This window comes from Lynx rufus, unplaced genomic scaffold (genome assembly GCF_022079265.1).
Source record: "Lynx rufus isolate CCGP_SWC_20201006 ecotype Redwood Valley unplaced genomic scaffold, mLynRuf1.p SCAF_6, whole genome shotgun sequence".
In the NCBI taxonomy this organism is placed as follows: Eukaryota; Metazoa; Chordata; class Mammalia; order Carnivora; family Felidae; genus Lynx; species Lynx rufus.
The window spans coordinates 82,767,870-82,793,574 of NW_025814878.1; the positions used below are offsets into that span (position 1 = coordinate 82,767,870).

Sequence of the window (25,705 nt, forward strand, 5' to 3'; positions counted from 1 at the left end):
TTCCTTGGCTTATGCTCCCTCTCTCTCTCTCTCAAAATAAACTTAAAAAAAGAGAATTTGGCGATGTCGGAACTTGTCCTCTGTTCTCTTATGGGAAGTGATGAGTGAGAGTTTTGAAACCTACGTCAGGCAATTGGGAAGACTCAAGCTATTGCATGTGACTTGGAGAAGGTATTCTCTGGAAAGAAGGGGATGTACCTGGGCATGTATAGATTGGACCACAAGAGACAGTTCATAGGGAGGAAGACATAAGACGTTAGGATTTAAATTTCATTTCTGAATCTTCTGGGCCCAGAAGATTGGCTGTTGGGAGGCGCAGCATCAATCTCCAAAAGCTGAGACTGGTTCTCTGCAAATTGCACCGAGTGTGACGATAGAAGATCACACAACTGTGCATTTTCAATGTGGATCTTTAAAAACAATTATCAGATGTAAAATCCGCCCGTTCTTGGCCTCCATACATGATACTTTTTTCCCCATCTAGACTCTTGTGAGAAGCTCTGGATCCGATGGCTTTAGCAGTTGACAGAGCCTATCAAATTTTTATTAAAATTCCCAGAGTTAGAGACAATGAAGAGCAGTTTGCTGGATTGTGAGCAGATTTTCCTTAAGGGGAATATTCTCAGCATTGTTGCTCCATGCAAACAATCTCACAGAGTGGGAGCAGCTGTTTGTAAATTATTTTTGTGATGGAGAGGGAAATCTACCTTTTATTCTTTGCAGCCTCAAGTGGGCGTGCAAAAATACACATAAACACATTTACATATTGTTCCCAACCTTACTCTTTAGTTTCTCTATTCCTTACTTCCTTTTTTCCCCATTCCCTTTTTGATTTGTGGGGACAAGGTCTCTCATACCTGAGCTTCTCCCTCCAGAAGACAGAAGGAAAATTATAGGCGAAAAGACCAACTCCTATACAGGGGCAACAGGACAATTCCCTTGCCTTTGAGGATTCCTGGGACTGTGGGCTCTTCAAGTTAGAATGGGGAGGAGGTGTGTCTGAGTCACCTGCTGCTTGTCCTCCCACAGGTGGCTGCTTCAGCAGAATCCAGGCTGCACAACTGGGAGCTGAGTTGCTGAGGTCCAGAGCTCAAGTGCAGACATTACATAAATCAATGCCAATTTAAAAGGGATGATTATTTTAACCTTGGAATGTTACTTTATATGTCTCAATACATGGTCCATTATTTAATATCTAAGAAAGTTTCATTTATGTTCCTCTCTCTCTTTCGCTCTCCTAAGCTACAGCCAGACCACCAGGCATGCAATGAAATGCAAAATGAAACCACCTCAGTATCCAAAACAGATGGGGCAGGTGGGTGAAGTCACTGCTAAATGAAAACACGCATCTCGCTGCTCATGGCACACTTGGCCCTTTCCTTTGTGAAGCTGTGGGTGGGGATGAAGTGGTTACCATCCAGAAATATTGGTCAGTGTAGGTACTGAGAACGTGGGCCCTACCTCCTCCAACCATTCTGGTGGGGCTCATCTAACAGCCCTAACTAACTACTCTCAGAGTGAAACAGAGTAAAGTTTTTGGGAAGCTACCTTCCATTAAATCTCAGATGGGTCTAAAGTCTTTTGATGCTAAGTGGCTATAGTGCATCATTTGGGGGAAGAAAAGCTATGGTCTCTCCTCTCTAACCAGGAAGGCTCCAGCTTCAAAGCCACATTTTGAGCACTTGTGGACTAAATACTTGTGAGCCTCAGTCCTGTAAAGGCAATAAGGATACATAGCTGGAATTATTTTGGGCCAGACAATAGCTAACTTCAAAGTACTACAAAGTTTGCTACTAGCAAGATTCTCCACTTGCCTGCTTTGGCCAGCCCCCCCCCCCTTTTTTTTTTGAAATATAACCTTCAAGTTAAAAATTTACATTCTCAACTTTAGACTAAAATATAAATGCTTCATATGTCTTCATTTAAGGGGAAAAACTGACTCATCGGCAAGATAAACTATATATAGAAGTAGTGTTGGGAGACCTGTGAAGATATGAGCTTTAAAAGTTTTGCAAGGGATAGCAAATATTTAAGTAGCTGAGTAGCAACTTGGTAAATTTTATACCAAAGGTGATAGTAATAGAGTGTGCTCTTTAAGTTTTTCTAGCTGACACTGTGACATCAGAGCCAACTCATTCTCATTATTTTGAAACATTTATGATAAATCCTGTTTTGTGACACTAGATGTCATTACACAAAAGCATTGTACTTTAACTGATTAATTTTAGATACGCTTCACTTTTTTTCCCACTTGTTCCAAGCCCTAATGTTTTAAAAAAGCTGGTATAGATCTATTCAGAAAAATGTTTAATAAAGAATCATAAAATATACCCCAAACATCCTTCCTAGTAGAATACTCCCTAGAAAACCTAAGTAAATGAGAAAATATAAGACAGGATCACTTAGGAAGTGTAACAAGCCTTCCACACTTTCCACAGTCTTTATGTTGAGTGCAATCTGATCAAAGAAGAATTGGGATTTTTAAAACTCATTAGCTCATCATTTAATAAACATTTTTCTGAGCACCTGCTATCTTCAGGGCCTTTGCTGGCACATAGCATCTCTCTGAGATTTCTAAACAGAGAAGAATGACAGCAGTCAGAGGAATTTATAAAAAGGGAAAGCAAGAACATAGAGGAGAGACAGAAAGGGGGGTATCCCTGAATTTGTTTTTGTATAGGGGCACAATTATTCACCACGAAGTATCAACAATAAGCTATCAGGTTTAGAAGGGATCCTAGTCAGTGAATAGAATGCCTCACTCTGAGTGATCAGACCTCAAATACTTATTATTAAATGAGGAGTCAATCAATGGTTTCACTTAGGTCTCTGGGTCTTATGTCATTGCCAGCACCCACTTTTTTCCCCTCCGTTGTGTTTCCTTGGAAAACAGAAAGTAAAACTGTCTTACCTTCTGCTACTCAGGTACCACCAGGTCAATATTCCATCTATCTTGATTGCAATTTAAAAACCTTGGGGGAAGTGGCTCCCATTAAAAGTGGCTCCTCCCTGAAAGGTGGGAGACTCCTAGTCTTGGCCTATGGTATGTAAAGTTTGCTTGAGGTTTTAGCATAGCAGTGATTGGTTTTGATGAGAAATCCATCACCTACTGTGCTCCTCAAGCTTCAAGGCAGCAAACAATCTATTTCTACCCCGAGAGAAACTGGACATACGGCAGTATAGATGGTGAAACATGGTTTTTGCATTAGTTTTTTGCATGACGTTTTGCAAACTTTGAAGTATTTTTTTTTAATTTATAAAAATAATATCCTGGTTTTGTAAAAAGATGCTGAGTAAAATACATTTTTTTTGAAACATACTTTCAGTGCAGAAAGATATTAACTACATGCGATTATGTTTCAAAGTCTGAACACTTAGGAATTAATGTTTTCTTTTTCCAAATACATGATCACATAAAATCTCTGTGTGTATAAGATGTGAAAAAAAAGAAGCCATACATACATTGTTATGATATCCAAGAGTCTGTTGTACTCCTTGTATTCCAGGAGGTCCCTGTATTAGAAACAAATCAAAGATAAATATGTAAACACCAGAACAATGTGAATTTAAAGAATGTATCTAAGAATTCTCGGAATCTTCCAGTTCAGAAAAAAGGAAGAGCATGTTTAGTCAAATATTCTAATTAATAGAGAATTACAAGGGCATTAGCTTTTCAGGTTTCTAAAGGTACCTCTAGGTTAAATCCTGCATGAATCCAAAGAGGGGTCCTAAGTGGGAACGTGTAACATTTTACCAGAAGGTCAGCCATCAGCACATTCTTTATTAAAAAATATCGCACCCATAAAACTCCTCCAGGGAAGAGGTAGTAGCTTCAGTTTATTTTTGACACTTTTCACAGGGCTTTGATCAATATATTATAGAAATGTGTGCCCATGTGTTAACTTAGAAAATAGGGGAAAATATTTTTTCTATTACTTTATTCGTCTCAATTAGTTGAGTGAAAATGGCTGCACATGGACATTCAGGGCAGAAAAAGATGTCTGTTCAAAAACCTCAGACTTAAGATATTGAAATGCTTGTGGTTTTCAGCTGACACGGAATGTTCACCAAGCACTATGCTGAGCTTTGGGTAGACAGGGAAGAAGACATCTGTCTGTCCCTAAAAATTCCAGATAGAGAAAAAGAGAAGAGTCTCTGAGTTTTCAGGGATTACATTTTGGGGAGAGAGAGCCATAAGAAAATACAAAGCTTAGCATTATTTTAAATCAAGTGGTTCAAGCCAAGAGAGAGTCAGCAATGTCAGAAAAGAGGCTGCATATTTCATCTAGACCTCGAAAACTCCTCAGAGGAGAGAAAATATTTCAGAGGCAAAGTTCTTTACATTTTACCTCAGAAGATAATACAAAGAAAAATTAAGGGTGAGCAAATCAAACATCACTGTTATACAAAAATTATTTTCTTTAAAAAGGAATTAAAAACTTTGAAAACTGAAGAAAATCTTAAGGAACAATTACTAGCTGTACTCACTGATATAGGTAACACCTTAAGTATATTAAAAAAATTAACATCAGTTAACATTTATGACTGGTATTCCTTATGAACAGCTTGTGTCTGAAGATCTCTTCTAATGTGGAACCTTTGTATTGTGTCACTAAATACAGAAGACACAAAGATGTAATGATGGATGTCTGCAAGCAGGTTGATATAACTCTTGAGAAAATAATAGGCCTCACGAGTAACAGAGCTGAGTATGATTGGAAAGACAAACGATGCTGTTACCTTGCTGAAATAAAAACAGAGCTAATGTCAGAAAAGAATTCTCATGGCACTATATTTTTTTCACGTTCTTTTTCTATCAGCCAGCTTTGTGTTTTCTAGGTCAGTTAGATGAAGTAATGAGGGAAGGGAAAATTGGGTTGGGAGTTGTAAGAAAGTTTCTAGCCTAGAAGATGCAAACTAAACACTCATTCTGAAAATCAGGGAACATGAGATTCTTTACACATTGATCCTTCTGCAGCTACATAATGAGGCAAGGAGAAATGTTAGACACCATAGGTAGTAGCATCAACAGGTAGCATATGGGTATATGCATAGTAGGCATTTGGTGAATGTTGATTGTGTGTTGATAATATGGCCAATTAGATACCCACCAATCAGTTATGTGGTGGGTAAATTTAGCTTCATACACATTCATCCTCATTGAATGTATTAATAATTAACGATCCCAAATATAGCAGAATAATACAGTCTCTCAAATAGAGCAGAAGAATCAATCAAATAAGAATAGCAAACACTGATACAGGATTTACTCTGGGCCAGGCATTATACCAGACATTTTATATGCATTAACTCATTTAATCCCTACAGTGACACTGAGAGGTAACTACCATCATTATTTCCAATTCACAGATACAGAAATGGAGGGTTAGAAATTGCTAACTGGCCCAAGGTCACACCACTGCTAAGTGGCAGGGCTAATATTTAACATAGGCAGCTGGACCCAAACTCAGTTCTCATCTACTCTCCTATCTTAACTTGAAAGCAGACTCTCAGCCTAAAATAATTTTGGTAGTAATTTTTTTCAATCATGTTAACTGTGCCCCAGAGTACATGGGTGATCACTCTTCTACGTTCTACTTAACATACAGAAATTGAAAAAAAAATCAACAGAACTTGTATTTAGCACTTCTTGTGAGCCCACGCTGTGATCAGGGCAGGAGGGGAAGACAGAAGCACTTTGTCTTTAGATGTAGTCCCACCAGGTAGATGAAGGAGGCCCCTCTAACTATTCTTTGCATCTCCCATCTATCTTGATACATTCTTGCAACCCATGATAGGATATTATGCCTAAATATTCCCCCCAATTCCTCTCAACCCACAGCTATACTCAAAATGCATCTGATTTTTGTTTGCAGAGGTTGGGAGAGGGGGTGGTCAAAGGATATAAGAAGTGGGGGACTTCATAAAGGGGGCTCTGGAAGACAAAAATAAGGAAGGAAAAATAAACAGGAGAGTGAACAGCATGGTAGGGGTTACATGGCACAGAACAGGTAGAAGAATGGATGAGAATAGTAAAAATAACAGGATGGAAAAAATTGGGTGAGGGGCACCTGGGTGGCCCAGTGGGTTAAGGGTCTGGCTTCTGCTCAGGTCATGATCTCGCGGTTCACAAGTCTGAGCCTTTCACTGGGCTCTGTGCTGACAGCTCAGAGCCTGGAGCCTGCTTTGGATTCTGTCTCCCTCTCTCTCTGTCCCTCTCCCACTCACTCTCTTTCTATCTCTCAAAGATAAATAAACATCAAAAAATTAAAAAAAAGAAAAGAAAAAAATGGGTGAGAATTAGGTCTGATCTTTTACAGACTGGTTATGTCCTCACAGTGTATAGCTGTGTTACATAAACCCAGAAAATATTCCTTATCCAGGATCCTGATCTTGCTGTTGAGCACACCACTAGGGGCAGGGCAGGAGGGCTCCGCACTGCTCCTCCCTCTTAAAACAAAATCAAGAGCACAACTCACTGAACAGAGACTCTGGCCAATAGAAAAGTTTGAACAATATTATTCAGATATACACAGCATTAATAAACCTATAAAAATTACTTCCACAATTTTATATGTTCTATTCTTGCCATAAAATGTCATATCCACAAAGTAGTGCTCCAAATGGGGTCAGTCTAAAGTTTTAGGCTCTACTACCTTATCTGCTGATGAGCATTTATGGTGACATTTTCTTTCTTGTTCTTTTAGTCAGGAGGATACACTGGGTATCACAGATTCCAGGTTTAATGTAACAGAGATTTACAGTTAACAGTCTACCCTGAAGGCAATACTTTACACAAATTCTCCCTGAGGGCTAAAGAAACTGTGAGGTGACTGAAAGAAGACTCCAGTATAGAGTCCTCAGGCAGTCTACCTCTGACCTGACTGCAGTCAGTGTGGCAATGGCTCACTGGGTTGTTCTGAAACTGGCAAAAAGAAACCACCTCAGTGTGGGGACAGTGACTACAGAGAAACACTATGTATATAAATGTGGAGAGCAACTCTCTGTTTATTGTTGGAAGACCAACGTAGACCGTGGGGTCTTGGAACTGGCTGTTCTGGAGCCACATCCCCAAGAGATGTGCTATTTTCCTATTTGCTATTCTGGTACAATGCATGGCTGGCGAAGATCCAACAAGACATGTGTTTCCAAGTTTAGTAAGAGCTGTCAGTCTTATAGACTATCAATCAACTCTGAGGAAGGAGAAGTTAAAGACTTGTGGTAAGTGACAGGTCTCCCGGCACCACATGGTGTTAGTAGATGCTCCACTTGAGAGGTCACTTTCTCTGAGGTTTGCATTTATGAGGACTCATCAAGGAGTTGCTTAGATGACCCATGCCCAGTGGAGAATGGAAGCTAGCTATGGAGGGCACATAAGCCTTGGCTAACAAGCAACTCCACTAGGAAAAACAGTTGAAGGATTATGGAAAGAAAAAAATGTCCCAATATCTTGCTCGTGATAGTAGCCTACATGTAGACATACAGAAATCATGCCTTTACGATGTCTGTCTGTCTTTTAGGGAGCTCTGCTTCACTCTGCCTGTATTGGGTTGGGAGACATAGGACATCTTGGTTAATGTGATGAGTATACAATTACAGAGCAGCTTTAAAATGATCATGAATTCCAGGGAGACACACTTGTTCAGAACCCAACTGGGCTCATGTGTAATTATCTGAGAGGTCCATAAACCTGGTATGGGTAGAGATCCTGATGTTGTTTCCTACTGCATAGAACCATACCTGGTGTGAAGTGAATTGATGCTGCAGGTAATTTGGGAGTATATACTCTCAGCAATCGTTTATACCATTGAGTTTTGTTTTGTTTTCTAAAATCTTGCTAGAGGTGGAAAACAGAGAAGCATCATGAAACATCATGATGTCTGAAACCAGTGTCATCAAATGCATGGTGTGAAAATGATGAGCTATTTGTATTATCATCCTCTTTGTAGATTTCAGTTTTGGCTGCAGATTCCCAAAGTTTAAAAGATAGGAAGAGTAGTGTGTTAAAAACCACACTCTTCAGACTTGGTCTTGGCTGTACTTTCACTTTTCAGTTCATGTAGTACACAGAGGTCAAAGAACTCTACTTTTGCCTCCCCGCCGCCTCCCCCGCCCCTCTCCCAGTCCCCTTCCCTGGTCTTTGGTGTAAGATCTCTATGCAAGTCAGGGCTAAGACCTTTTGATTCAGCTTTATCACACCCTAGTATTCTGAATCAAAATCTCTATGATTCCACAGTTACTCTACCTCCTCTCCGATCTTCCTCTCTGAACCATTTTCCTGTTTTCCTTTTCTCTAAAAGCATCCCTTAGTTTTTCCTAACTGCTGACTAAGCCTCCTTGAGCCATCTGGGTGCCACTTATCTCCATGCACCATTGCTGTTCAATCTCTTATTAAGGACTCCTTTCAGGATTCACAAATACATATTTTCAGGTTATACAAAACTGCCTTCTGGCCCTGTGGGTTTCCAATTAATTTCAGTTGCAACCTTTGAAATACCAAAACCTCTGTGATGTAAAATGTACTAGTCAACTCTCTTCAAAACATGCTAAAAAATAGCTTTGCAGTAAGAACAGATTGAAGGTTTGTTATTGAAAGTCATTTGGGCTAATTTTCAAGAAATATTTTCAGTTTCTAATGGCTGGTAGAAAAAGAAGAGAACAGTAATTATTTTTCCTTTGGTTAAAAAAATATAATTAGGAAGCCTAAAGTTATTCATATGAACGGTAAGATGAAGCATATTTCAATATATAGTAGTCGCTGGAAAAGCTAAGGTTTTCTCTTATATAGTTCCATCTATAATATAATATATAACCTAGTATATATAAAGCATATTTACACTGATTATGTGGGCTTTGGTACACTGTCTTTCCAGTTGGAATGAAACAAGGAGTTTTAACCTTTTTTTTAATCTGATTATAACTCGAGATGTGGTACATAGTACCTTTCCCTCCCCACAAAGGTTTGCTGAACTCAATAGAATTATTATTTCTACAAGAGAGGTGCCTGGGTGGCTCAGTCGGTTGAGTGCTTGACTTGATTTTGGCTCAGGTAATGATCCCAGGGTCGTGGAATTAAGCCCCATGTTGGGCTCCATGCTGAGTTTGGAGCCTGCTTAGGATTCTCTCTCTCCCCTTCCCTCTGCCCCTTCTCTGGCATGCATGCACTTTCTTTCTCAAATAAAATTTTAGAAAGATACAAAAAAAAGAATTGTTATTTCTACAAGAAAAAAATTTGAGGGGAAAGCTAACTTCTTGCTTGTTGGTTTTGGTTTCAGCCAGAAATGGTAGCAAAACTAGAAGTCTTGCTGCTTCCAAACTCCTAGAATACAGGGCCAACAGATTTAGATTAATCTAAGAATATGGCTAAATAATTGAAAACAAAGCTGCAGTGAGCTCTAGTTAAGTAGAAAAAAGCTTATGGATGGATTTTTGAGCAAAATTACAACATAGAAAGTTGTGTCCTAACTCTGAGAGAAAAATCAATAATACTCTTTAGATAGAAAATATTTGGGAAATCAATTCTTTCTTTTAAACATAGAACCTTTTTTTTATCTTAAATATTTGGTCTAAATGAAATTTTTTTCATTGTCCCTCAGGATTTAATTATGTAAGTTAAACGGTTGTAATTTTATAATGGATTAGTTTTCTGAAAATGCTATGCTTCTGCTACAAATTTTTAGTGACTAAGTAGATATCAACACTCCCAGCCCCCACGGCTCAAAATTGCCGAAAACTCTCAAACTACAAAATAATGATTTCTGAAGCCAGGAGAAGATTTACATTTCAACATAGATATCTCAAGCTCTCCTTTTTAGGATTACAATGGGAATATAGCCAGACAGTATGTAGTAGGTAAATTCAAGGACCTGGAGAGGAGCCCCTATTGGTGAAAATATGTCACCTTCTTCCTGGTTTATGCCTAAAACTGCATAGAGAAAGTTTGATTTATTTTATTTTATTAAATTTTTTTAATGTTTATTTATTTTTGAGAGACAGAGACAGAGTGTGAGTGGAGGAGGGACAGAGAGAGAGGGAGACACTGAATAGGAAGCAGGCTCCAGGCTCTGAGCTGTCAGTGCAGAGCCTGACACAGGGTTTGAACTCACATGCTATGAGATCATGACCTGAGCCAAAGTCGGATGCTTAACTGACTGAGCACCCAGGTGCCCCTGAAAGTTTAATTTATTTGTTTGGTTTTATCACCAGCTCAAATGCAAATGTTCCTGGGAGATATAATACTAATGCTTCATATATATAACTTTGTATAATTCCTTTTTTTAAAGTGTATTTATTTGTTTTGAGAGAGAGAGATTAAGAGATTCTGAGCAGGGCACGACTCTTAAATATGGAGAACAAACAGAGGGTTACTGGAGGGGTTGTGGGAGGGGGGGATGGGCTAAATGGGTAAGGGGCATTAAGGAGTCTAACCCTGAAATCATTGTTGCACTCTATGCTAACTAATTTGGATATAAATTAAAAATAAAGAAAGAAAGAAAAATAAATAAAGAAATCCAGGGAAATAAAGAAAGAAATTAAAAATAAATAAAGAAAAGAAAAAAGAAAAAAAAAAAGAGATCATGAGCAGGGCAGGAGCAGAGAGAAGAAGACAGAGGATCCCAAGCAGGCTCTGCACTGTCAGCACAGAGTCTGACACAGGGTTCAAACTCATAAACTTTTGAGATCATGACCTGAGCTGAAACCCACAGCCAGATGCTTAACAGATTGAGCCATCCAGGCACTCCCAACTCTGTGTAATTTTAAATTTGTTTTCATGTATTTTCTTGGATGGCAGGGTAATGTGATTGCAAAACACACTATCTTATTTGATTTTTATAATAACTGAAGTGGGTATTATTATATTCTTCGTAAGATGAAAAAAACAGAGATTTTCCCCTATATCACACAATAAGCAAATGGTAGAACCAAGTCTAAGAGTTGTTCCATTCTAATATATTCTTATGAATCATTTATTAAATATTTCTTGAGAGCAAGTTGAATGGGGCAGAGAAGGGGAGGAGTAAAGGGATGGTACGTGGGGAGTAGGGACAGGAGAAGATAGCGCCAAAAGACAAAGGGAGACAGAAGAGAGAGGATGAGAATCTCGAAGGCCAATTCTTTGTTTATACCACCATCAGCCCAGGCCTCTTGGTTTCTGGCACATGGTTCTGAGAAATGGAGTTACTTCTTTTGAATTAAGTCTTAGTATTAACTTTGACTGTAAGAGGCGAGGACTCAGTGAGAATAAGCTCAGGTAAAACTCTGGTTTCAAGCTAAGCAGGACATATTTCATTTGTTTGGCCAATACACAAAGACACAATCATGAAATTGAAAGTGCCCTCATCCTGAAATAGATGTTTTCATCCACACTGAATATTGAATATACTGAGTTTTTTTTTTTTTTTTGGATGATGAATATGCCAATGAATATACTTAGATTAACATTCTTAAATGAAGTTTACTCTGTAAAGACCTGAACAGAGAAAAACAGGAGAGGAGCAAAGCAGATAGAAAAAAATGTTATATGAGAATGATAATGCATGAATTGGGGAAGGTATCAACACTTTCACTTCAGAAATGGTAGCAGCTGGGCGAAATCCAGGGAAAGAAAGATGAAAATAATAAGCAGAGAAAGATAAAATGAACTAATGATAATAATATTAATAAGTAAATATAGTTATGCTTTGATAGTAACTGTGTATCTGGGGCATATATAATTGCATTTTGTTCTTACAACAATCCAATGAGGTAGGCGTTATCTTTATTTTACATATACAAAACATTAACTTTCTTACCCAAGGTCACACACCTAGTTGATGAGAGCTAGACTCCAAGTCAGCCTGACCTCATAGCTTTGAAATTTTAACTCTTTCCTTTATCTGCTTCACAGTGAGAGGGATGCCAGATAGGAAAATAAAATATCAATTGTCTTAAAGCTGGTTAAAAGAATCAAGTAGGGGGGCGCCTGGGTGGCGCAGTCGGTTAAGCGTCCGACTTCAGCCAGGTCACGATCTCGCGGTCCGTGGGTTCGAGCCCCGCGTCGGGCTCTGGGCTGATGGCTCAGAGCCTGGAGCCTGTTTCCGATTCTGTGTCTCCCTCTCTCTCTGCCCCTCCCCCGTTCATGCTCTGTCTCTCTCTGTCCCAAAAATAAATAAACGTTGAAAAAAAAAATTAAAAAAAAAAAAAAAAAAAGAATCAAGTAGGGAATTCAATGATAAAACATCACAGAATCTCTTAATGAGATACAGAATCAGTAAGGGCCAAGCAAACAGACAAACAGAGCTATGAGACATGGTGTAGACACATATTTTCTAAGATTTGGATGCCAAGAAGAGATCAAGAGGAAAGTGACCAGACTGGAAGAAGCATAAGGAGAAGAGAGAGGAACCACATGTAGACACAAGAAATGTTAAAATCATGGAGGGCTTAGATTAGAGAGAGAGAAAGAGAGGATGATTTCTGGGGGGGGGGGGGGAGTTGGCAATGGTGATCAGCATCTTAAATAACTTTTTAAAAACGTTTATTTATTTATTTTAGGAGAGTGGAAGTACGAGCAGAGGAGGGGCAGAGACAGAGGGAGAGAGAGAGTCCCAAGCAGGCTCTGTGCTGTCAGCCCAGAGCCTGACAGGGACTTGGGGTCGATCTCAAGAATGATAAGATCATGACCTGAGCTGAAATCAAGTCGGAAACTTAAGGGACTGAGTCATCCAGGCACCCCTTAAATAAGTTTTGAAATTCAAATGACACCAAATGAGGGGTAAAGAGTCCTAGTATTTATGAGACGATAGAAGAAAAGGAAAAATAAAAAAATGATTGTAATTAGTGGAAAAAGACCAACCAGGAGAGTAATACTGCTTGGGAGGCTGAAATTCTTATGAGCGTGAAATTGCACTGAAGAACAGTCATGGAAAGTTGTCACACTTAGTAGAGAAAATGAAATAGCCTTCAAATAAAACAACAATAGCGCTATTGTATTTGTTGTGGAAGAGAAATCTGTGTATTAGCATTCTCAAAATCTAAAGGATTTAAGTGACACAACAATTCACTTCATCAAGGACATCTTTTGGGGACCTCCTCTAACAAAAGTAACACTTCTGTTAGAAGCCAGCAGCCACACATTCATTCTTGGTGAATCTCTGGAAATTCTGAGCAACACTGTGATCCATGATCTTCTCTTGCCTCAGCCAGTTTCCCCCACCACAGTGGCATATACCTGCACCATACTTTGAAAGATCAATAGCTTTTAAGTGTCTCAATCCAAGATATTGCCAGCATCCCTGGTTCAGAAGTTCAGACACAGTGCGAATAACAGGTGAGGAATTGCAGCAAAAGCAGCTTCTGGATCTTGAATGGGAATTTTTCACATCTGCCACTTTGGACATTTTTCAAACTCATTCCTCTGTGTATTCCAGGAAGTGCTCACTTGAGCTGGGCTTGTCTCTTCTGGCCTGCATACTGAGCTGTGTAATTGAGGGAACTCAAGCATAGGCAGTTTATGGTTGTATGAATAAGCAAAATACTCAATATGTGACCTGATTGTTTTCCAAAACTGCACAGTCCCTGGTTTTACTTGTCATTTTGGAACAAGAGTGGGAGGGTGAGACTGTGACAGTGAATGCGCTCAATGGGTATAATTAACCCATTTCATAAAAGCAGATTTTCTAAATTATGCTATGAAGCTCATAAGTTTTTAACACTTTATTTTCCAAGGGAGACAAAAATCGTTTTCCAAGGAGCTTATTTTTCCTGATACAGTGAAACAAATCAATCTAATTGGTATAAAACCCGCTGCATTGTTGATAATCTGGGACATTTTTGACTGATTTCTGTAGCATAATGGTTAGAAAAATAATGATTCCTCCCCTAACACTGCTATTCTGCTTATCCATCCATAAAATGTTTCATACTCATCTCTCTGCAGTATGTCCTGCAAAAGGAAAAATATCATTTGTCAGCTCCCTGCAATATCAGGAGCAGCAGGAATCTTGAGAGTGGCTTGCCACCCACAGGAACAACATCACTGACCCAGCACAAGGTGATAAAAACCACAGGGGTATGAAAACTAGTAAGAATGGAGGTGTGTGAAACAAATTACTTATATCCAGTGGCGTCCCCCAAAGCTCACCACCAACAAAAACCATACTTGGAGAACAAGTTGTGCCTCCACCCCCTTGTGTGACCTCGGGAATCTCCCCATAAGCCCCTAAACCAGAAGGGAATCTGGCTTACACAGCCTGCACCTATCAATGCTTTGAGCTTTCGTTTACTGTAATAAAGTGATAACATTTACTCTCTTTAAAAATGCTGGTAGAATGACAACACTTCCTGTGCAGAGAAAATGTGATTTCCAGGCAAACTGCTTGGGACTTAAGATAACCAGGCTGATGGCACTGGCTTATACACTGCCAAGTTACACAGCGGCCGAGAGCTCGTGCAAAATCTGAATAGTTGGGGACATTCTGGACAGACTGGCAAGAAGCAAAATGAACAATCTGTAGGTTCCATTTTGGTGTGATTATAGTCTCCAATTTCAACTCGAATGTGTGACATCAAGGATTCTCTCTGATCTATAGGTTGTAGTAATGATAAATCTGCAAATGATGATTTTTGGCTTAACTGAATACCATGGTTACAAAGGGTACATTCAGTTAAATTCTAGAAAAAAATACTTAATGATTTTATTTTTAAAATAGCCCCTCCAAAGGATTTCAGGCAAAAGAGAAGATGCTGACACTTTACGCCAGGGAAGTTATTGGTGATATTACCCTGACATTAACCTAGCCCGTAGGATGTTTTTCCTGTTTCCTACAATAAATTTGGGATATTTCAAGCATGCTGAAAAGTATAGAAAATAACATGAATCCACAATCCAATGTTGTTAGATCCTAACCATTTGCTGTATTTGCTTCAGATCTTTTTACTTTTTAATGAAATTACAGATATAGCTGAAGGCCCTTCAAGTCTAATTTTCTATAATATTTCCTTCCATGTTTCAGATCCCCCAGATAAATAATGAAAATTTGTTGCTTCTCTAATCACTTTTGATCCAAACAGTTTTCTACTAGTAGTAGCTGTGCAGAGAAAACTGACTGCATGGAGTTAGGTAAGCCCCTATTTCTCAAGACCTAGAGTTTTCTTATGGTTAAAATGGAGATAATCTTTTCTTGCCTACCTCACAGAGTCATACAGTGGTAAAATTAAATACTTTACAGAGATGATTTTGGAAATGATATCATCAAATACAAACTGTAAGATTATTCAGGAAACAAGTCTCCCATTCTGAATCTCTCTCAACAGACAATCAGATTTATTAAAACCTTAGCGTTTATCTACCACAAAGAAATGGTGCTTAATCTATGTACTGGCCCACCTAATAACCACTTTAGTGACCATATATCAAGGATATCACATATTTTGTCCCATCATTGCAATACATAATGCCTGTCAATTCAGAAGCCTTAATAGTTGGTTCAATAACATGATCCAAGACGAGAGAAGTCAGTGGCTATAAGAAGGTAAAATCCTTTTCCTCCAGAGTGTAGGTGTCATTAGTAAAAAAAACTTAGGAAGTCAGAAAGTGGCTAATACTGTCCTATTGCTGCTGTTCATATGGACAGAAAAAGAGAAGTAATTGTGCAATTGAGCCCAAGTGCTAGTTTTCAAATTCTCAACCTGAAACCCCCAGCTGCCTCACATGCAAGTCTATGTAATCTGTGGCCACACAAGGTGATACTGGAATTTTAGCAATGTGGCAACAGCTGTTTTGTCTGGGACCATGACCCCAGTGGGGGACAAGTGGTAATGAAAATGATTAACTGGCCATGTCTGTCTCTATTTTATAAGTCTTATGTGTCTTTATTTTTAAATCTGAGGAAGTCATCTTATTTTTATTAAGAAGTGAAATTACTATTCCCATTGACTCAAATAAATGGTTAGGTTCATTTTCTCTGAAGAGATTATCATTATAGTACATGGCCTTTAGCCATTTAATAGACCAAAGAGACTTAGGTTCTTTGCTGAAAGGAAAACTGAGACATATGATAAAACCCTGATCAGTTCAAGGTTTTTTAAAGGGATGTTAAGAATATGAACTGGATTCCCATTTAGACATGATGAGCCTCAAAATGTACATAGTCACATATAGGGTGTTTTAGCCAGAAATTAAATGTTTTAAATCAGACAGTTCTTGTCACCCACTTTATTCAGTAGTCCAGAATTTGGGGTACTAATATGTTTTAGAGGTGTGCCTTGCTATATGCTGGAAACAATAACTTTGTACTTTGAGTTCTTGGGACACAGTTGATAAAGTTGGAGATGGAAGATTTAAAAATTGGGGGTAGTGATGGATAATGGGGTACAGGTGCAGAAAGCCATTAGGATCATGGTGTTTTGAGGGCATATATTTTCATTGCTGTGATTACTCATCTGACCCAACCCAAAAGCTAGCACAAAAGAAGCATCAGGTCTAGTTGTGGAGAAAAAGAAAGACTGACTTAAATGTGAAGAGAGTCTCCATCTTTAATGAAAGACATGGTATCTACTGGATTCAGGCAAGATTGAAATTAAATGGGCTAATGTGAAGTTGGTCAGTTTTCTTCTTTTCTCTCAGCAAACAACTCTATTCCCAGGCTATGCAAAGACTAAAAATGATGTGCTAAAAATGATGTTACCTCTAGAATTATCAGTAGAAAAAGTAATTTTATCAGATCCAAAAAAAAAAAAAATCTAATCACCTCAGATAAAAATGCCATCCCAAGACTTACAAAAGTGAGATGTGACTGGCTATTTTCCTTGCCACTCATTACTACCCCCATCCCACACACCTGCTTCCACCCTCATAAGGCCCTACATGTTAAAAGCCATTCAGCTCCAAAACCTTTTCTGGCACTATTTTTCTCTTAGCTCTTCTATGATTATTAAATACATCAAGCTCTTTCCCACGTTTGAATTCCTGATCTTTCTAGTTGGTTAGCTCTTGCTCTGACCCTCAAATGGGATGCTTCTTCTCAAGTAACATCATCTAAATGCTCAGAGATGCCATCTTGACCATTTTAACTAGAGTAACAACTTTCTCCCCAATCACTCTCATATTGCCCAGTTTGTTCCCCTGTATCACCTCATGCTAAACTGAAATGTTTTTGTCTGTTGACTTGCTTATTAACCATAACTACCCTCAACACACAACAGAGTGTAAGTTACTGAAGGGAGAGCTTGTCTGCAGCTTGTTAGTTTGTTGCTATGTATTTTTTATTTGAAAAAAATTTTTTAAATGTTTATTTATTTTTGAGAGAGAGACAGACAAGGCGTGAGCGGGGGAGGGGCGGAGAGTGGGGACAGAATCCGAAGGAGGCTCCAGGCTCTGTGTCCAGGCTCTGAGCTGTCAGCACAGAGCCGGATGTGGGACTCAAACTCATGAACTACAAGATCATGACCTGAGCTGAAGTCGGATGCTTAACCAACTGAGCCACCCAGGCACCCCACTATGTATTTTTTTTAAACTACTGTATGCTCAATGTTTATAATAGTGACTCACATGTGATAGATGATCAGTAAGTATTTGTTGAGTAAATGAATTCAATATTATACCCTAATTTACCCTTCTAACTCTGTATAAGGCAGTATAATCATAACCTTCAAACCATGCAATGACCCATGCTTTCAAGGTAAAATAAGTTCTTCTACACTGAAGTTAAAACTAAAACAGAAACAACATGGGTTGTATTTGTTTTAAATCATATTGTTGTTTTAGAAAAGAAGCATGAATTTCATTGGAGTCAGCTCCCACAAAATGATCACTGTAGAGTTTTATCAGCATTTTACAACAGATGGACATTTTAGGTATCCATGAGCTAAGGGTTTTCACCTCAGGAGTGTCAAGTTCATATTGAAAGTGACGGTGGATAAAATAGCATTTGTATTTAAAGTATAGGATAAGCATAAATTGCAAAAAAAATCTTAAAATAATTTTGAAAATTATGTAGCTTTATATTAAAGCCTCAAACAAAAAATTCCATAGCTTGGACATCCTTTAAGAGCTATGAAGTGCCTTTCTTTGCTTACAGTTTTTCCAGCGGAAACAGTAGAGGGAGCTGCTGCCCCACGTTACAAATTCCTTGAATTTCTGTTTTCAACATAAATTGCTATGCACTGAAATGTGACACATTTGAGCCCACTGCTCAATTCTCATACTGCAATAATGAAACAATGCACAAAAACAATGCCAGAAAAAAAAGAAAGGGAATGAAGAGCCCTGCCTGTAACAGAAAGAAATAATAACACATTTTAAAATTAATGTGGTTTTTAATAAACACTTTTACAGTGATGATGAATGAGAAGCAAAGTTAATGTCAAATGGGTGGGCTAATACATACTTCCTTTAATGGCTCATTAGTTAAATTCTCCTGCTTTCCCTCCTGCTCCGCCTCATTTCCAGCTGCTTTCCTCTCTTTTCTAAAGGAACTAAAAACCAGAATACTTTGAATAAATGAAGGCATTTCAAGTCTTGCGACTTTCCAAGTCTCATTATCATAACACAGGCCACTATTTTCCATTGCTTATGCTACGCAGATAACTTGCTTTAAAGAATAAGAGAAATTTTTATTAGAGTGTTAAGGATAGTAATTGAGACTTAGAGAACATCACGACTCATAAAATGCAACAGCTCAGATCATGGATGAACTAGTCCCACAAGCAAGGAAGAGGCTGTAAATCAGAGGGGAAAAAAACACCACTGAATACTTAGACCCTGTTGTTATTATTACCTGACTCTGAGTAACTTTCATATCTATCTCTTCATGAGTAGATTTACATATACAGAATAAGCATTCCATATGTATGTAGAGCACGGATATTTTACTTTAGCAAGTCAATGAAAGAAATTCACATTTTTGTTAACTGGATTTTGGGAAATTTGTAAAAAGGAAAAATGTGTTGGTTCAATTACAGATCCAAGATAATCTCTGCTGTCTACAATACTATATGTGTGAATGGATGGTCAGAATAATAGGAATGTATCTCAGTTACATAGTTAGAGCTTTTCATTTACAAGAAAGATCTTCACATACATGGCACTGCTTTTCTTTCTCCCAGCAGCTGCGAGAAGTTGATGAGGCAGGTGCAATCATTTCAAATTTACAGAAAAGGAAACTGAGACAAGGAAATGTTAAGTGAATTGCCTGAGGACACTAGTGTGAAGGGCTGGGTTCCTCACTATCTTCTTACACTATCCTGCTGTTCTGAGGCACTGCAGTGCTGTGAATTACCATAAGAAAATCAAACCATGTTCTGTGTATAATGTTTAAGTAAGGCTGATCCTAGTCAAATTGTAAACTAGAAGCTTGTCTTTCACACCTGTGATCTAGTAAAATAAAGGTGGGTTTAGAGAACAGCTCCTGGGTTTCACTTCTGGCTCCCCAACTTAGGCTTGTGTGATCTTGGGCACATTACTGGATATTTCTAAGCATCCTTTATCCTATTATAAAATGGGAAAGTTTCTGCATCTCACCATAGTTGCGAGGATTACATAAGGCATTGGCAATGGGGTACCTACTGCAGAGCAAGTGCTATAATAAACTCTCCTGATCCATCCCTCTCTTTTGAACCTGTTTCCTCAGGAGTTAGTGTTATTTCCTTCTCTGGGAGATACTTAATGCTCTCAAGCTTCTTCTCTGAAAAACTGCTCTCAAGCATAGTGTATTTGCAGGTATTATCAATCCAAGACATCTTTACTTAATGGTTTGCCTCCAATGAAGAGTAGTCATTGAAAACAAGATGGTGGAAGTTACTTGTGGGAATTTGAGAACTTTTTCCTTTGCATAGGTAAGATCAGCTCTGCCTGTTAACAGGAAATTGGACTAATATTTTACAAAAAATATGTTCATCTTGTGGCTAGCTCTGTTATCCAGTTTAGTTGCTCCTCAATGACAAGCATTTTTATTAAGAATAATCTTATACGCAGATTACATGTGTGTAAATTTCAACTAAATCTTCCCCAAAGAGAGTAAAAATTACTTTAAATATGGGGAACTAAATTGGAGCAATATATATGACTTCGATGAAACACCAATTCATAAACACAATTTAATAACAGTAGTTCAATAGATCTACTTTTAGTAAATATTCCATTATTACATTTTTTTCTCCCTAGGAAATACACTCTCCGAGGGGGAAAATGGTTGTCCTTTATATGCTAAATGGAAAGTTGTGGGAAATTATTCTTTGCAAACAACTTATCTTTTTGGTACAAATGCTTCTTAAGAAAGTGAGAAAATACAAATTTGGCTTCAGAACAAAAAATTGCAAGTAGAAGGATTGGTTAAATGTTTTAATTATTTGAGTTGCTTCGAGCCATTAGAGATTTCTCTCAGTTCTATTTTTTTTAAATCTTCATTGACATTCCTTTAAATACCAACATTATCTTTGATTTCGGGAACATCTCTAAAACCCCGAAGGGAAAAACATTTTCTTGAAGAAACTGAGCAAAGTATGCTTGTTATCAAAGGATCCATGCCTCCATGGTTCTTTTTAGACAATCACACTGAGGAGAATAGTTTTTCCTGCCTAACTTTTCTAAAGGCTAATTGCTCCAACATATATGCTAAAATTACATACTATGCACTCACTTGAGGGATATTACATAGTGTTTGATTATTGTTGATAAGAGAGATAAAATTAATATTTTAAAAATATTTCATATTGTCATGAGAAATTCTAACATGTGCTTTAGGAACCTCACGTTCAAGCCACTAGGGTGAGTCATACACCATCTCCCAATCTCAATTAGAAAGATTTTAGTCTTGACCAACCTTTCCTTCTTTCTCTTATTACCTTCCTTCCTGCTGTGAAGTAGGGCTCATTTCACATAGGGTACAATGCTGTTAAAGACAAATAAATGAAAAACAACAACATCTTGATCTAAATATGTCCATAAATAAATGGGGACATCTCTCAAGCTATATATAACTTGTAATAAAAAACAAATAGCTCCATGGGGCATTCTAACAGAGATTTAAAAAAATATTCTGCTGATAATTTAAAAACAGTAAATACTATGATAGCCACAGTGAATCCTGTGTCCTCTCAACAACCCAAGCCCACCATGCCGCCTCGGAAGGGACCTTATCAATGAAATCTGGCCACGGGATTCCCCACTTAGAAGTCTTCACAAATTTTCATAGCTTGGTTCACCAGGACCCTGCCAGGGCCTGACTTGCCAGTGCTGGCCTAGTGCACTGGGTCTCAGAAGTGTGTGGGCTGCCTGCCTTGCCTCGCTGCCCAGAGCTGCAGTGCTCTGTGCTTTTGCTCAGGCTGATTTCCTCTTTCAGCAATACTCAGTTTGCTCTCTCCTTCCCCTCTATTTGTTTTACTGGATAATTCCTTTTCATTTCTTTTTTCAACAGTTTTATTGAGGTATAATGGATATACAAGAACTGAACATAGTTAATGTATACAATTTAATGAGTTTGGACAAATTAAAACACCTGTGATACTATCACCACAATTGAGGTAATCAATATATCAACACTTCCCAGAGTTTCCTTGTGTCCCTTAGGTAGTTTTTGTTGTTGTTGTTGTTATTGTTGTTGTTGTAGTTTTGTGGTTAAGAACACCGACCATGAGATCTACGCTCTTGACAAACTTCTCAATGTGCAATACTGTGCGCAATACTCTACAGGCACGATGCTGTACAGCAGATCTCTAGAACTTATTCATCTTGCAAAACTGAAACTTTATACCCATTGAATAACAACTCTCATTTCCCCCAGCCCCCGGCAACCACTGTTGTGTTCTCTGCTTCTCTGAGTTTGGCCATTTTAAGTCTGTTATATAAGTGGAATCATGCAGTCTTTGTCCTTCTGTGACTGGCTTATTTCACTTAGCATAATGTCCTTCAAGTTCATTCATGTCGTAACTGGCAGGAATTCCTTCTTTTTTTAAGGCCCGATTTTTATGCTCCAGTTGTCAATTCCTGAAGGAAACCATCTCGACCATTATCTTTTCTAATTCTTTCCCTTTGTTCACATTTCTGTAAACTAAACTTGAATCCCCAGAAGGCAAGGACAATATAGTATTGCTATTTGCAAGCCCAGCTCTGAACAGAGTACTGGGTACATGGGAGGCCTTAAATAAATGTTTGTGAATTTGTGAAACAATGAAAATTAGGGGCAGGTTGCTTTTTTCGTAAGCTCATTTTCTTAAGATATGAATTAATATAATCTTGAAAGGACTGCTTTTGAAGAACTCTGTTCATTTCTAACCACTTGGGAAACAACAGCCCTCTTGCTGAAATCTGCTCTATGCTATGAAGGTAGCATTGAAAGATGTCGGGATCCTATTATTTTACCTTCCTATTCAATGCTGTCCTTGGCTAAGTCCTGGAAGTGTGAGTAGGTGCCTTACGAGAGTTTCCGCAGCGTGCTGGTGTGCAGGTTACGCATTCAACCTACCATCTGAACAACTCCAAAAAATCCAAAAGGTGAAACAAACTGTACCCCAAAGTAAGGTTTTGATAATACTTGCATTAGAGAAAAGATATTCTAGTCAACTGGAGGAGTTATCCCAGAATCAAAAAGACAGAGAATTTCCATAAACCAACTTTCTTAAACAGAAAATAAGCCATGTTATACTTTTTCTTTTAAAACAAAAGCTGATCTATAAATAAAAACCTTTTCTTTTTTACATAGATTTTCTCTTTATTTTTGTACTTGGTATATTGCAGTATTTTATAATAATCAGTATTTTGTTATATTACAAAAGATAATAAGCTACTTTTCTTTTAAATAGCTGTGTACTCAGGATTTAACAAACACCGTATCGGACTCATAGCTGAGTTTAAATTCTAAATCCAAAACTTGAAATAAAAGAAGTACCTCTCTTCCCCACTCTGGCAATAAACTAAAACTGGTGAAATTGAATATTAAAAATTCTTTCATAAAGTCACATATTTCTTAATCTTCTAAATTCTTTAGTAAACTTGGTTGATCTGTAGTTGAGAACTCATTCCATGACTTGGGGTAATCTTCCTTCCTAGACAGTTGGCAGGCTTGTCACAAAAGCCTTCATCATTCAAATTCCTTCTTTGAGACAACAATTATCCCGTTTTAAAAGCAGTATCATATGTTGACAAAGCTACATGAAGGTCTAATCTTGCCTGTTAGCGTTCACCAGCTTTTCTTCTTCATAGCACAAAACAATTATTGCAAATCTCACAATGCGTTCTCTGTTTTGCCAGAAAATTTGGAATATAAATCAACAAAGCTAATTCCTTTAAAGGATGGATTGCAGGCTCCCAATTTATGCCTCTTCCCATTCCCCACCCTCCCAACTTGCTTTTATAATCAGCAACACCAGTATATTGCTTATAGAACAGTTCACTTGAATGGCTAAAGTGAACAAAATGAAATCCATGACAAGACAGCAATCATGTGCATTTTTTGGCACATGACCACATCCTAGGAAATTCCTAAGGTGCTAGGTCTGGAGCCCTTTAGTGGTGGTGAAGGGTGGTTCTGGTCCTTAAAAAGCCACTTCCATCCTGGGTTTTTTTCTTACCTACAAAATATATCTATTTGTTTACTCATTCATTAAATAATTAATAATAATTAATAATCACATGCTACATGACAGAAACTGTGCTAGGCAGTGGTGATAAAACAGAAGTTCAAAAAACCTGCAGTGCAGCAGGCAGACAAAGAAAACAACAGTAGGAAGCAATGTGCCATGTTCTACATGAGAGCGGGAGGTATAAGATTACAAGGATTGTGGAAAGGACTCTTCACATAATGAGAGCACTGACAAAGGCCATGCAGGAAAGCTGATGTTGACATGAGTCATGAAGACAGAGGGAAGCTTACTTAAGCCTCCAGGAGAACCTGCACAAAGGACAGCATTTGTGAGATAGTAAGGAAAGATTACACAGTGGTTAAAATGAAGGAAAGGCATAGGGGGACAGGCAAAGAGAGGTAAAGGGCAAACTAAGAAGGACCCAGAATGATATGCAGAAGATGCAGAATCTATCTAGAAGGAGAAAGAAGCTGTTAGAATTTCAAGCCAAAGAGTTACACAGTCTGACTCCTCATTTACCAATATTACTCCACTTGTAGAAGGTAGAGGCAAAGAGCCCCCACTCTGAGATGGTTACAAAAATACACATACAAACTGACGGGGTCCTAAACTAAGGCAGTGGCAATGAGGAAAGAGAAGAGGAAATGGATTCATGAGCTACTGGTATATAGAATTGACATGATTTGGATATGGAGGATGAGAGAGAGAGAAAAAAAATTATTTCTAGAGTTTAGTTTGGGACACCCTACTTTTGTAATACATAGGAGACCTCCAAGTGGAGATACCGAGCAGGTTGGAATGTATGAGCCTGGAACTCAAGAGGAATGTCTGGGTTGAAATAAAAAACTGGAAATCTTTAACACATGCAACATACAGATAGGAGAGGAGGGTACATAGTTAATGAAGGAGACAAAAGAGGATGGCCTGAGAGGTAGGAGAAAAAAAGTCAACATCACTAAACCAAGAGAACGGGAGTTTCAAGAAGACAGCAGTCACAAGTGTAAATTCCTGTATAGCAGTGAAATAAGATGAAGTCTGGTAAGCACCCAGGGAATCTCATGCTTCAGAGATTATTGGTGACTATAGAGAGTGTCCGTGGAGTAGCTTGGACACAAATCAGACTGTAATGGGTTGAAGAGTTGGCAGAACCACAAGGAATGGAATACAATTTCTAGAGGTTTGTGATAAAGAAAAATATCCGCTAATTGGCTTGAAGATCTTTATAGCTTTCTTCTGCAACAGCGTTCCACAAAATTCTACTAATAAAACAGCTGTATCAAGAAAAGAGGACATGCTTCCCCAGATATCTAAGTTACTACCAGCCTGGATGTTAAGAAATTGAGGGGATGGAGGTAGGTAGATTCCAATCAGGATTCATCTGCTTGAAGACTTGCCTTAGGGTGCTCATGCATGCAGTACAATTGTTCCTGTCCATGTAATAAAGAAGTAGGTGAGGTGTACAGTTACTAGCCTTCCTTACCTCATGCTTTGTGTGGTGGTGGGAGGTGTAAGGAGGATAACCATTTTAAACAGTAGAAAGATAGAAATTGGCTACAGGGGAGTAAAATAACCTGCAGATAAATAAGGGCTCTCCTAAGGAACAGTCATCCTACTGTTTACTCACAGGCGGTCCTGGGGGGCCTGGTTTTCCTGGAGGACCTGTTTTTCCTCGTCTTCCCTGGAAATCAAAGAGAAACAGTTAATAAATACCTGTGATTCCTTTGTATTTTAAGATAAGACATTATTAAATGGCAACTTTAAAGATAGTAAAAATCAACTGAAAGTTAAAAAATAATTTCAAGTCCACATCACCTTTAAACATCAACAAAATCTAAAAGCAACGGGCCAAATCTTAATGACCAAGATGAGAAAAGTAGTGCTTGGAATGAATAAACCTTAACTTATTAGCAGTCCTTTAAAGGCTTGCCTACCTTATTATTACTCTTGTCAAGTAATATAAACTATCTGAAGGATGGTCTAAGATTGGCATTTTATTTGATGGTTCTATGGTTTCAGATGCAATAAAACCTGCATTTTTCATCTTAAATTGGTGTTCCTCAAAGAATGGTCTGAATTGTAATTAAAAAAATTTTTTTAATGTTTATTTTTGAGATAGAGAGAGTGAGAGAGCGGGAGAGAGACAAAG

The 25,705-nt window shown here is 38.2% G+C and overlaps 1 protein-coding gene across 1 annotated transcript in view; it reads right to left on the reverse strand.

Moving 5' to 3' along the window:
* COL19A1 (collagen type XIX alpha 1 chain) overlaps positions 1–25,705 on the reverse strand; it is a 346,749-nt gene that overhangs the window by 78,387 nt on the left and 242,657 nt on the right. The window contains exons 17-18 of the mRNA XM_047102603.1: positions 25,184–25,237; positions 3,463–3,513 (exon numbers count right to left, since the gene is read on the reverse strand). Of these exons, the coding sequence (XP_046958559.1) occupies positions 3,463–3,513; positions 25,184–25,237 (105 nt within the window). The remainder of the gene's footprint in view (positions 1–3,462; positions 3,514–25,183; positions 25,238–25,705) is intronic.